A 14,016-nucleotide genomic window follows, 5' to 3' on the forward strand; every position below is an offset into this window, starting at 1 on the left:
TGGGTCCTTCCCTTACAATTTCCCCACATTTCCTTACTGGAAAGGAAGTGCCAGAATGGGATATTGGGGATCTCCCCCTGCTTGGTTCTGCTCCCGGAGATACACAGGGCAGAGGAAGGTGGAGGGATCCAGCTCAACGTTTTGGGTCCTTCCAGGCTTTTCCTGTCTGTGAAACCAGGTGGGGATTTATCTCGAGATCTCAGTCCCTGTGCTTAAAACAGCCAGTTTTGCTCATGCTGGCAGGGAAGAGGCAGAAATGCAGATTTTTTGCTGGGACAACCGTGCCGGCCCCGTGTTCCAGGAGCGTGTGATCCGCAAATAACACGAATATGCTGCCAAACCCCCTTGGTTGTGATGGTGAGGTTGGGTTGTTACAGGCACAACTTGATTTGGAGGGAGGAATGTGTGTAATTTTGCCTGTAGGACTGCAAAAAAAAGGGAGCCGGGAGTATCTGGAGATGCCAAATACTCCCCTTGTCGATGGGTCTGAATTGGAGCTGCTGTCTGGCAGGGAGGCACCAATGCCAACGAGGGTGAAGTGCTGCTTGAATAACCAGGGACATCAGGGAGAATATGCTCTTGCCTCCCAAATTAATCCTAATGATGAAAGAAAATTTCATTATGGGTTTGCATTGAGGTTTTTTTAATTTGGGAGGGTTAACAAAAAAGCAATGGGTCCTTGTGGGGCAAAACTCGGCGTGTCTGCGATAAAGTCCCGCGTTGCAAAACCTTGAAAGCTCTCTGGCCTTTCCAAGTTTCCTCCACATCATCAGTCACGGTGACCAGGCCCAAGCTGTAAATAAAACTGTAATGACAAATTAAACCCAACTATCTGAGCAGTGAGGTTGTTCTGCACACGGTTGCGTGACAGCCCTCGAGCATAATTCGATCCCCGTTGGCTTCGGCAGGAGTGGTGTTAAATTAAAGGCCCTTGGAAAAGCCCCATGTTCCTGCCATGCCGAGCGATGCCGTACAATCTCCTGCTCCAAAAATGCTGGATTTTCTTCTCCTTACACTTTTCCAGGAGCTCCTTGCTGCAGGGCATGTTGAGCTTGCAGCATTCCCTGTGCTATTGTGCCCTTTCAAGCCCCCGGGGCACTCGGTGGTGATTTCGTTTTCAGGATGATAAGCCAGAATTTCTCATCCCCACAAAAAAAGCACAGGCCAGTGCTAGGTCTGCTCTGAAAGAAGAGCTGGGCAGAGATTTTCCAAGCTGGATGCAGATCTGACCCTGCAATCAGTGCTGAAATGTTTCAGCTTTCGGGTTTTGGCAAGGTCTGGATTTTAAAGCCAAGTTTGAGGCCGTGTCAACGAGAAGCAAAAATATTATTTTCCTTTCCAAGAAATGCCCAGTGATTAATTTTTTCTCCATTATTTGCTGGCACAGAGGGCTTTTTTTTTCTTCTTAATTAGGTGGATACCTAAATGTAGGATGAACCCTTTGCTTGGGGGAACAAAGATGAATTATTCCCACATCTTTTTGCTGTTTTCTCCATTTATCTAAGGACAAATCTGCTGTTTTGTCCATGTTACAGGATCAACCCTCCCCCGAAAAACAGATTCTCTATGGACTGTGGCAAATAGAATAAGTAAAACATCTTAAAAATGCCCACATTGCTTGCTTGGAGGTGAAATCATCCCTGTTTTAAAGCACAGAGTGTTCACTGGGAGCTGGTGCAGGATCAGACCCATACAAAGATTCCATAGGGAAGAAACACAATCCACTGCAAGTTACGTGGGAATTTACATGTTTTCTCAGAAAGGTGAAGACCCAAAATCCAGTGGGACCTTTCTGGTTTTCCTGAAAAGTGGCCACTTGGTTTATATGAGGCAGCATAAGGGGATTTGTGATTTTTTAAAATTATTTTCAGTGATCTGTAAAGGTGGTAAGTCCCTTATCAGACTCAGCCTTGGGAGAGACTTGGAAATTCATTTTGTTTGGGAAAGAGGAAAAACAATAATTCCTGGGAAGGCAAGTCAAATGAAGTTTTTCAGCAGAGGTGGGGTGAGGCAGCCGGATGAGGGATAAAGCTGAGCCGATCTCCTGTCTCCACCAGGGACTGGTACTGGATGCTTCTGAATCTGGGAGAGCAAAATCGCTGCCTGGAAATATTTCCTCCTAATCCCTGGGAATTAAGTTGGTGTCTGCCTGGGGAGCATTTCAGGAGAGGTCCCGTGGTGGGGGACCTGCTCTTGCTCTTCTTGCCAAAGCTCAGCCCTTTTCCGCTGGTCGATGCTTCCAGTACCAGCAGGGTGGAATTATGGGGTGCTGGGATAGGGCTGGACGCCTCTTGCCTTCAGGCTCTCCCAAAAGGTTAAAACCCAAGGCTGAGGGCACAGATGGAGCAGGTGAGGGAGAAGGGTACCAGGTCAGTCCCTCAAAGCAAGATTTTGCCAATTCTTCCTGGTTTTTCCACCCTGCTTGCACAGAGCTCTCTAATATTTAAGCAAATTCCAGGTTGTCCCCTGACCTCGAGGGCCAGGGGGTTGTGCTGTCTCCTTTGGCTCTGCAAACACCTCCAGACAGTTCAGGAGACATCCCCCTCTTGCTGGATTCCCAGCCGCCTGCCTCTGGCTGTTCCCAGCCCTTGTGCTTTGGTGCACCTCAATTTTCCTTCAAGCTCCAGCTTCCTGAATCCTGTTATCAGATATCAGGGTCTGCTTTTGCAGAATGGGAGGGAGCAGTTTTCTGGACAAGGGAGAGGCTGGAAAACCCTGATTCCTTCATGCTGAAATTCTAGAAGGGAAAAAACTTTAATATTTATTAGTTAAACTCCAATGAATTTCCAAGACAGGCTCTTGGGTTTGCAAGTCAGGGAGCCACCATTATTCAATAATCAGGGCTTGTAGTGCTGGAGCTGTAAAAAAATCAATGAGACTGTGAGCCCCAGACATCAGGACTCCTCTGAATGGTGTTTGGCCCCAGATGTCTGAGATTATTTTGGGAAGGGAGTGCTGGCCTCAGGGGCTGGCTGCTCTGGGGACCGGCTGCTGGGAAGTTGGAACATGCCTTGGTGATGTGGAGCATGAGAGGAGAAGCTGGTTTGCTGGGGGTGTCATCCTCATGCTCCCCAGGGCTGGGAGGATGCTCTGGATCCTGGCTTGACTGAGGCTTTGCTCCTGGAACATTCCATATTCAATCCTTCATTCCTTCAATGGGACAGGTCAGTGATGCTGTGATTTATCCTGATCCTCTGGATGTGAAGATCTGGCCTTGGGGGTCCAAAACCAAGTAGGAACCCAAGCAGGAGGGTGGAATACCCCTGGCACCTCCTTCCCTTGGCCTTCAGCCAGGGAAGGGTCTCACTCTGCCAGAGTGAACTGCCTGCCCTCCCCATCCACGTCTATACCTAAACCTACATGCCAGTCAGCCTCTGCCACCTCCCATCACACAAAATCAATAACAACGGGTGAGCAGGTTAATTATAATCACAGAATAAACGCCACAGTCTCAAAGTTCACTCAACTTCAGCAGCGTTTCAAAACGAGTGGACGGTGCCAAGAAACTTTCATTGATTCCTGCGGGGCAGGTGTGGGAGTTTGAACCTGTCCCCAGGCTGATCTTGATTCGAGACCTACTCAATTTTCCTCCTTATCTCGACTTTCACCTATCTTATAATGCCTGTTATTTTAGATAAAAAGTCCAATCAATTGAGTTAGAAAAACTGCAAGTTATATGTTGCCCTGATAAGTTGGGTACCTGCCGTTTTATTGGCCTGGGCTGTGAACTGACCTTTGCAGATGCTTTATTGTCCCATCCTCCCGCCCTGCTCGGGGGCTGAGTTGACTTAACATCCAGAATAACTAATAAAAGAGGAAAAGGGAAGGGCCAGGGGTTACACAAACTCACTGTCCCCTCTAACGGGATGAGCTGCAGTAAACACCTTTCTGTTTGTCCCTGGCTGGTGTCCCGCTGGGAGCCTGAAATCTGGCCTGGCTTGTTCTGGTGTAGCTCCTCCGAGTGGGATTTGTCAGTGTAACACCTCCCAAACTGCAGGCAGAGCCTGTGTCTAAATTAGAGAAACTGGGAGAAAACTGGGACAGGGGTTTGGATATGCCAATATTGGTCAGTGCCATCATGCTCAGAGAGGGACTGGACATGTGGAGCAGCCCTACGTATTTCATACATTCCTGCACATTATATATCCCTGTTTTATATTTATGAAAGGAGTTTTTTTAATATATCACACATGTTTTGCATATACAAAGTGAGTTTTCAAAAATATCTGTGCCTGTGTCTGTTATATTTGTTCACATATGTATAAATATATATGCACAGACAATTCTATATGTTCTATAGAGTTATAGAATAATAATAATTTTAATAGCAAAACCAGAGAGAATTGATTGGAGATGATTCCTAGCTTGCTATAATGATATTCCTAAGGCTATCCCTGGCAACCTTGCCCTTGGAAGGGGATTGGAATTAGGTGATCTTTAAGGTCCCTTCAAAGCCAAACCATTCTGTGATTCTCTGTCATAGTATGTATATATACAAATAAATATGTTAATATATATACATGTATAACACACACACAAATATAATAACAATACTACAACTGGCTGTATTCCAAGAAGGGTTTGCCCATTTGATTTGGATACATGTTTTTCCTTCTGATGTGCACCAGTCTGGGAAAAGAGCCACCCCAACCCTTGAGTTTCTGGAGCTGCAGGATTGTAGAAATGCAGGCTGGAGGATTTCTAGTCCAATCTTCAGCTTGAAGCAGGACAACCACCAGCAGTGGTTGAGGGCAATTGTGACTTCATGTGAATGAGGCTTGGGAATGCCCAAGGATGGACATTCCCCTAAAGAAAACCCAACAGACCATGCTCTTCAGTCATTGGTGTTTATTGGGGTTGTCTTGTGCAGGGCCAGGAGCTGGACTTGATGATCCTTCTGGGTCCCTCCCAACTCAGGTTATGCTGTGGCTCCTATCAGGATCCAAGCACAGATCATCTCAGCCTGACTCCAGCATCTCCCGGCACAGGTCCTGGGAAGCAGTTTGGATGTGTCCACTGTAAATTGGGGTCTCAGAACACCTGGACATGGCCAGACTCTGCTGGCTGGGCTTAGGGTGGTGGTTCACTGGTTACCCAGTAACTGGGCCTGGTTCACCAGTTATCCTGAAGCCATAAGGCCAATTCCCATGGCTCAGGCACAGGGCAGCAGCTTGGCACAGCTCCACAGCACACCTGCTTGTGGTCCCCTGTGGGTTCACCATGTACAGCTGCATGCCAGACATGATCCAGTACCTGTGCCCAACTCAGGAACAGCTGCCCAGGTGGGATCATGGAATTGCAAATCCCAAGCTTTTCTGATCCTCTACATTTTTTCCTCACTGTCCCTTCCCTGAGGTCATCAAAGAAGGTTCTTCTGTGAGACAAGTCCATTTGAAGATGGGCTGGATTCAAGGAGGATAATGCTGAGGCTGTTTTTCCTTTGTCAAAAAGAGAGAAAGACCATATCCAAAGTGCCTCCTGCCAAGCAGACCCCAGGCTGTGGATGGCCCCATCCTGCCCATTCCCTGGGATTTCCATGCTAATCTGAGATTTGTAAAAAAATATTTGGACAGTTGATAAGCAGAGGAATCTTGTGTTTATCAGAAGAGCCTCAGATATTTACAAGCGTGAGAACTGTAAGCTGGAGTAAGGAAAGGGAGGTCACCTTGGTGGGTGGGATCAGACGTGTATCCCAGCAGAAGAAAACAGACCTCGGGGTTCACTCAGGCACAACTTGACAGTCAGCAGAAGTTGCTGTTGGACACCAGGTTGCCATCAAAGGGGTGGCCATGCTCTGACCAAAAGACCCTACATGCTTGGGGATGTCTGCACTCCTGTCTCCCGCAGAGCAGGCTGTGCACCTTTGGGGCATGGGATACAGTGCCCCAGTGGGGGGGTTCGACTGTCTCTCCACTCTGCACTGGTACAACCATTGATGGTTTGGGGTCTGGGGGTTCTGGTGTGCTGGAGAGCTGTGAGAGCTTTTCCAAGCAACCGGGTTGGCCAGTCCCCCAGGACCATCTCTTGCCCCTTCCCAAACACAGTTTGTTTAGATATGATTTAGAGGAATCCAGGCCATTCACACCCACTCGTCTTCCCTCCATTTCTTGCATCCACACCCATGAGTGTGGCCTTTGAAAGTTGTCCTCTTGCCCCTCTCCAGTTTTGCTCCTTCTCACAGGGGAAGGACGTTGTCGCAAGGAGATGAAAAGACAATTTGCAGAGCCAAGACTGAATTCAAAGCCAGGCCCTGAATTTGACCAATCTTCCTGCTGTGTCCCTCTTGCACATGATCTCAGCTGGTCCTTTGGCTGCTTCTACCTCCACCGTCCTTCAAACCAGGGAAAACATATCCACAAAAGAAAGGAGTATTCCTGGCTGCTGGCAATGGTGTGTGCCACAGACCTTGGCTTGCTGTAGGCGGGCGAGGGAAGGTTGCAGGGGAGGGACACAATGTTCCCTTTGCCTTGACAGGAAACATTTGGCCTGGGAAGGGGTGCACGGGAACAGTCTCGCCGTGGTGTTTCACGAAGCAAGGGAAAAACACATTTCTTTGCCTTTTGGAAAGCCAGACTGTGAGTTGAATGTTTCAACAGCAATAAGTAGGGTCTTTATGTTTTCAGAGGGAGAACAGTTGGGTCCAGGCAGCCAACTGAGTACACAACCATTTTCTCCACCATAGACGTGTCAGATAAACCCTAAAACTTTCTGAGACAGCACCAAGCCATTTCTGTGAAGCTGCACAATGATGCTTTTTGCTTGCAGCCACGTTTCTGGCTAAGTGTGGGGAATGTACCTGTTTCTCCACTTCCTGCAGATCATCAATCACACAAGTGATGCCTTCTGTTAATTCAGATCAGGGGAAAGGAGGAAGCCACGTACCCACCAGCACCCAGCCCAGTGATGGGCACTACTTAGACAGGAACTGTCCTGCTCTCCCTATGTCTAGGTCTGTTAGTCTCCAAAATAGTGGGGCTCTGGATGAATTTCTCCAAAATTCTGTCAGAAGGGAAAAAGGCAGAGAAGAGGCAGGTGTTTTATAGAAACACCCTTGGCTCCATTAGTTCCATCCTCAGCTTCCTCATCGTGGCCTGTGTGCCAAGCTGATGATGTCCCCATGGATAAAGGAAAGGCTCACTGATGACTTTCCTTTGGCTCCCCCATGCATAAAATTGTTTTTTACTTTTTTTCTTTTTTTTTTTTTTAATTTAGAGTCACTCCCTGCCCCTTCTGCTTTTGTCTTTCATTGGTTTTTTTTCTGCCACCTTCCTTTCCAGTTCAGCCTTTCTCCACCATGGTCTTGGGCCAGCCAACACTTTGAACTGCTGTGATCTGATCAGAAAACTTTTGGTGTTTTCTTCTGCTTGAAATTTCAGCTTCTGAAATCATGCATTTCATGGGAGCATCTCAATCCATTCCAAATAAACAGAAGATGTGACTTTGAGCTTCACTACCTGCAGGAAAACACTGATTAAAAGGAGTCTGGAAGGTTTGCAGTGTAGGAACGATTTCCACACTGTCACTTTTTAATGGAAACAGTCTTTGGATTTGGGACAAAGTGGCTGGGAATGGTGAATCCTGTTTCCACCTGCCATGCTATCCCTTGAATCAGCAGAAGGTGAGGGTGTCTTGGGTGGGATTCCAGGGTGTCCATATCCTTTGCCTCAGCTGCGAGTGCCCCTGAGAGTCCATTTGGGAATCGTGTATATACAGGATCGTGGCTCTCACCTCTTATCATAACAAATCGCTTTAGGAAACTGCTTCTCTGCTGGTAAAACTGCTCTCAGGGTCTGTTTAGAGCCTGTAAGTGGCCTGGCTGTGTTTGAAGGACAGCTTCTCCTTTGTTGAGTTGCTTCACTGGGTTGAGAAGACACTTCTGCAGGGAGAAATGTTGATATCAAATATCTCTCCAGCTGTAAACAAAACTCCAGAGCTGTATTAATGGAAGTCACTTTCCATTCGTCTTCACCCAGAGGGGGTGAAGGCAGGAGGGGGCTGGAGGGAAGTAGAAGGTAGGCAACCTCATTGTTTCTCATGCATGAGACCCAAAGCAGCACAGGGAGGGCTCTTTGTCCCCTTTCAGAGGCTGGTTTGGGAATAGAAACTTATAAACTGGATGCTGGCTCTGAACTGAAGGATTCAAAGTCCTTCCTTTTTCTGTTATTATTTTGGGCCCTGATGCATCAATTTTATGTGTTAAAGATGATCCCTTCATTGCTAACAGATTTATCTGTAGAGTCATGGAATCATACAATGGTTTGGGTTGAAAGGGATGATAAAGATCACCTTGTTCCTCCAATCACCTGCCATGGGTAGGGATGCCTTCCACTAGACCAGGTTACTCCAAGCCCTGTTCAACCCAGTGCTAAACACTTTTAGAGATGGGTTGTTTAAGAAAAGCCTGAAGATCTTGATCTAGGAGTGGACATTGTGTCAGACTGGCAGAACTGGGGTTTGTAGAGATGGTGGAAAGACCCAGAGAAGGCACTTCAAGCCACTCTTTAGACTCAAGCCCTGGGCAAGCTCTCTCTGATCCCCAGCTGACTTGTTGCAAGAAGGTATCTGGTTGTCCTGGTTGGGAAGGTAAAAGTCTTCAGGCTTTGGGTGGGCAATGTCCTTGGTCAGAGTTGCTGTCACGACCTTCCTATGCTGGGAAAAGCACCCGTAGGTGTGGGCTGGCTGTGCTCAGACCTGCCCTCTTCTTGGTCCCAGTATTGTCCATAAAGGCTGATCTCCCCACGCCTCTTGGTGGAAGTGAAGGACCACTCCCAGTGACTAAGAGTCATGCAGGGCCACATCTAAGAATTCTTTTTTCCCTACCAGACCCCAGTGCCCCACTTAGGAGTTACTCCTGGCTCCCTGGGGACTGAATGTCCCATTGTGGAAAGTATTTCTGACATGAGCATGCTCAGGGCCTCACCCAGGATTAGGAGGCTGTTGTGCAACACACAAGTGACATTTCCTGCCCTGGGGACCTTGCAGTGCTCATAAACTGTAAGTGTGAGGGGAAAAAATCTCCTTTTGCACAGCAAACTGATGACCAGGATCAGGAGGGACTCAATCCATCCTCTCCACGGTCATTCAGAGAGATTTCATGATCTGCTTTCATGTGAGAAGCTCCTTCCATGACTAAAGACAGGGGTTTATGAAGAATTAAGTAGAAGGCCATCAGCATTAGTCAACAGCAGGGACCCAGCCCATAAAATGATCCCAGGACTGATATTGTACAAGATAAGGGCTCAGCAAAGGCACGTGGGGGAGCTGAACATTAGAAGAGGAAGATGAGTCCACTCAGCAAACATGAGGCTACTCCAGCCATGGACTGGTGTCCTCCTCAGCCTGATCAGCAAATGTTATCCTCTCCTCAACTCTGTCCCAGTGCTGGCCATACCTGGCTTTGGGAGAGGGAGTAAATCTTTGCAGCAGAAAGGCTGTTACAGAGGTCACCGGATGGACCCATAAATCTCCATTATCAGGCAGCGGCTCCTGTGCCACGGGACGGAAATTATTGCCCTGAGTGTGACTGGGGGAGCCTTTCCTTCCCCCTGCATTGTTCAGGGCCCTCCGGGAGCTGCTCGGGCAATTTGCTGCCTGAATAAACGTTTCCTTTCCCGGCTGCTAAGTACAAGGAATAAGTGTCAGGGGATCTCATAATGCCACGATTTAGAGCTCCAGCCCCGAGACAGAAGCCAAGAAAACACTTTGCTGCTTTTTCCTGGGGAGTCTCCTTAATCCCCATTATTAATAGCAGTGACAAATTAAACAATTAGTGCACTTGAAGCCCAGTGACCTCCATGCCCAATATAGCTCAGGCTGATGGTGGATCCCAGTTCCTGTGGGCTTGGAGCCCTGGGAACACTGGGGTTTGCTAGGTCTGGGACACAAACCCACATGGGCTGTGGGTCTTTAGGTGATATTTTATCAATATTTTGTAGACTCTCAGGTTTTTGAGAGCAGGTGTGACCAAAAGGACCGTTCAGAAAGCTCCCCTTGGCAACTTCATCCCTAAGTTTAGTGATGCTGTGAAATTAAGTATATATAATTTATTTTAGAAAGAAACCTAGTCCTGTGATTCCACTTCTTTGGGGCCCAAACAGCCCTTGTTCACTACAGAACATGTACTTTCAGAGTCATCTTCTGTAAGCCAATATCCAGCAGTGTCTGAGACACTTCCTTTGCCATGCTCAGGTTTGCTCTGAGGCAGGTGAGGATATTTTTCCTCCAAAGTGGCATCTCCTCAGGTCAAGGAGCTCTGAGAGGGCTCCAGGAATGTTTTTACTGAGGTTGCACTCTATGGATGTCATCTTCTGACTCAGCACGGGGTGGTGCACGTAGGAGACGCACCCACCTGATACGGCCCCGTGAGGGCTGTGACTGTGGAGAGCCACCCATGGCGTGGAGCCTCGGTGTGCCCTGGGAACAAAGTCTGTGCCTTCCCCATCTGACTCCTGCTCATGAATGTTCCCAAGGATCACCTTTGCCTGCGGCTGAGCGGGAAAATTGCACAAATATTTATTTTATTATTTATTATTATTATTGCTACAGAAGAGGAAGATAACTTCTGGAATAATTAACCAGTGAAAGTCTGGATGAGGATATGAGTAATTTGGTTTAGTGGAAGGTTCCCTGCCCATGACACGGGGTGGGAGTGAGATGATCTTTAAGGTCCCTTTCAACCCAAACCAATCTGTGATTCTATGATTCTATAGAAGTCCCTCAAGGGAGAAGCTCTGGTGCAAATCCCATAGAAACTGAAAAAAACAAGCACTACCAAAACCCCCAGAAAACAAAACCCAACACAAAACCGCCAAAGAAATAGAGAGGAATGTATAGCTCAGACAAACCTGGATGGAAAAGGAGAGCGAGTCTTAAGACTGGTTTGTACTGTGATTTTGAATGTTTAATGGCAAACCACCAGGGAAAATAACATGGGCAAAGTAGTGAGTGTCACACAAACTCTTGGGAAATAACACTCAATATTCAGCAGCAAATTTGATGATTGTCAGAAAACAGGAGACTTGCACTTTGCCTGGTTTCAAGTCCACATCCTCTGGGTTTTTCTTCTAAAACCAGAAATATGCCCATACTTGACATTTCTTCATATCATACCCATTTTCAGAGACTTTCTGATTCAATAGTTAGTCCAATTCTTAGCATTTCTGGGAGACTTTAGGAATGTTCTCTTTTTTCTTTGATTAAAAACTTTCATATTTTGTTTCTCTGGTGGAGAAATCTCCAGGAAAAATTGTATTTTGTCGTTAGTCGCAGACACAACTCAAATCACTCAAGTTTTAACTGTTACCTTTTGATTACCTCTGCTCTGCTAAATTCCCCCTGGATTATGTCCACAGCTCTGTACTGAATTATTTTCAAAGAAGAAGGGATTTTCTCACAGGACAAAAATTACTGCAAAAATAATTTGGCTTTTTCTTTGGAAAATGATAATCAAAAACCCCAACAACTTCTAAGATGAAAAAAAATAATGAAATGTTTTCCTTTCTTGAGATTTTTCAAGGAAATGAGTTTTTTCCTGACCAGCTGTTCCAATCCCTTCTCTTTCCAAATGAAATGTATTTGATCCAGATTTTGGCTGTGACTCAGTTGCCATTTTAAAGGGGAAAGTGAGGCATTATGGTCATGGTATGAGTGAATCCATGTGGACAAAAACCACCTGGAGGGATTCCCCATCTCTTTGAAACCACTGGAATGGCTCAAGGGTAATGAGATTCTCCTGAGCTGCTGGGAAGACACTGAATTCCTGCTTTTCTGTCTCCAGAGCTTTGGGTACAGTAATTTACTGCTTTCTACCATTTCCTCCCGGGTGCACTGTGCAATCTCTTGCTGTTTTTAGCCTGGTTTTCTAGGGAAAATGAGGCTTCCATGAGTCTTTTTCTAGGTGTCTCTGTTTACTGGCGCCACTTCATTAATTTTTTATCCTTTGGCTCCTCCATGGTTATGTAGTTTCCTGCAGATTTTCCAAAAATAGTCTGGGGAAAAGTGAAAACAAGGTTGATGTCTGAACATAACCCCAGTTAGATATCCAAGAATCCACTTGGGATTGAGACAGAGCTCGGCAAGAAGCCGAATTTTGTTGCTTTGCTCCTTGGGAAACCATTGTCATCCAGGAGGAAGCTGAGATACTCCTGTAACAAGCAGGTGGACAAGGACAAAATGGAGTGAAGTTCTTGGCTTCCTGAAGGCTTTGTATGGAAGGTGAGCTGACCTGTGTCCTTCCAGATGATGGTGCAGTTGAGGTGTGTTGTTTAGACCTCTGCACTGCCTTGTGGACCTGCCACAGCCAGAGAGTTTGGACTGGCCCAGCTCAGGGCAGTTCATAAAATCCCAGAATGGTTTGGGTTGGAAGGAACCTTTAAAGATCACCTCCTTCCAACCCCCTGCCGTGGCCAAGGGCACCTTCCACTAGCTCAGGTTGCTCCAAGCCCTGTCCAACCTGGCCTTAAACACTCCCAGGGATGGGGCAGCCACAGCTTCTTTGGGCGACCTGTGCCAGGGCCTCCCCACAATCACAGGGAAGAATTCCTTCCTAACATCCAATCCAACCCTGCCCTCTGTCAGTGCAAGGCCATTCTCCTTGTCCTGTCACTCCAGGCCCAATTGTCCTCACCCTCACGTCACAACTGCAGTTGAGCCCTGGTGCAGGATGAACCAGGAAGGTGGTGGGTAAGTGCACTGAGCCCTGGACAATGACACCAAGCATGATGGAGAACTCCATCAAAAACAGCCTCTGACACATAAATGATGCCCAGTGATGCCTGTTAGGTGTCAGCTAGGGAGTTAGAATCAGAGAATCATGGAATGGTTCTGGTTAGAAGGGGACCTTAAAGATCATCTTGTTCTAACCTTCTGCCATGGGCAGGGAACCTTCATGATGTACATGTGGATTTGTGCAGCTCTGGAAATACTTCTCTTGCAGAGAACAGGGAGAAGGCACATGAACATCTTCCCCCTTCACTCTCTGCAGCCACTTCCCTTGGAAGAGGGGCTGGGAGGGAGTTGGCATGGGCTGGGTGAGGAGCATTCCCATGGGGAGCAGGGTGCATGGCACACCTTTCCTTGCCCTGCCGAGAGATGCTCGGGCAGCTGTTTGATCTTGAGGCAGTTCTGCTCTGTGGGTCCAAGTCTGTGTTTCTCTGTGGGCACAGGAATTTGTCTGGATTGTAAACAGGGCTCTTTGCCTGCCCCAATCTGTTTGCCCTGGCTATGTCCAGTCTTGAAAATCGGATAACGTCAGAGCAGAAGGGAAGGTTTCTATTTCTGTCTCCCGGTATCCGTGTTCCAGCACATCCCTGCTGCCACTGAAGTCCTGCAGCCAATACTGTATGGCAGGGAAAGGAGTCCCTCTTCCCAATAACCCTGGGGCTTCCTTGGGAAAGGAAAAGCTGTTCCTTGCAATCTATAAAATCTCAATGTTTGTGATTTCTTGAAATGTTCCTTCAGGGCTAAACTGAGAACCAGAGCAGCAATTAAACGTACAGCCACCAAATTAACCGAGTCTTTTCCCTTCTCTCCTCTCATGGCAGCAGAATTTTTTGATGATTATTCTGAAGGGCGAGAATGTGTCAACTGTGGGGCCATGTCCACCCCGCTCTGGAGGAGGGATGGCACTGGGCACTACCTCTGCAACGCCTGTGGGCTCTACCACAAGATGAACGGCATCAATCGGCCCCTGTTCAAACCTCAGAGGAGGCTGGTAAGTCAGAGTCACACAATGCATGTGGAGTGAGGATGAGGAACAGACCTGGGCTAGGTGGAGGTTCCAGGGGTGTTTCAACTCCTTGGATCCCCATTTGCCCTGCCTGGGTGGTTTTAGTCCAGATTTCTGAAACAGGGCAGATATTTCTTGTTCTTGAGACACTCCAAGGCTTTATACTGTCCAGACCATTGCTCCAGGCACTCAGGACAAGTCGTGGATGGGGCTGTAGGGCACAGGGTGTACCTTAGTGTCAGTTCAGCAAAAGCCAGTCTTTGCTTTAGTATCCCTCTTACCCTCAGGGT

The 14,016-nt window shown here is 47.4% G+C and overlaps 1 protein-coding gene across 1 annotated transcript in view; it reads left to right on the forward strand.

The window, feature by feature from the left end:
- Positions 1-14,016, forward strand: part of GATA4 (GATA binding protein 4) — a 31,031-nt gene that overhangs the window by 6,280 nt on the left and 10,735 nt on the right. Inside the window, exon 2 of the mRNA XM_071548158.1 lies at positions 13,545-13,711. Within this exon, the coding sequence (XP_071404259.1) occupies positions 13,545-13,711 (167 nt within the window). The remainder of the gene's footprint in view (positions 1-13,544; positions 13,712-14,016) is intronic.

Source organism: Pithys albifrons, chromosome 2 (assembly GCF_047495875.1).
Source record: "Pithys albifrons albifrons isolate INPA30051 chromosome 2, PitAlb_v1, whole genome shotgun sequence".
In the NCBI taxonomy this organism is placed as follows: domain Eukaryota; kingdom Metazoa; phylum Chordata; class Aves; order Passeriformes; family Thamnophilidae; genus Pithys; species Pithys albifrons.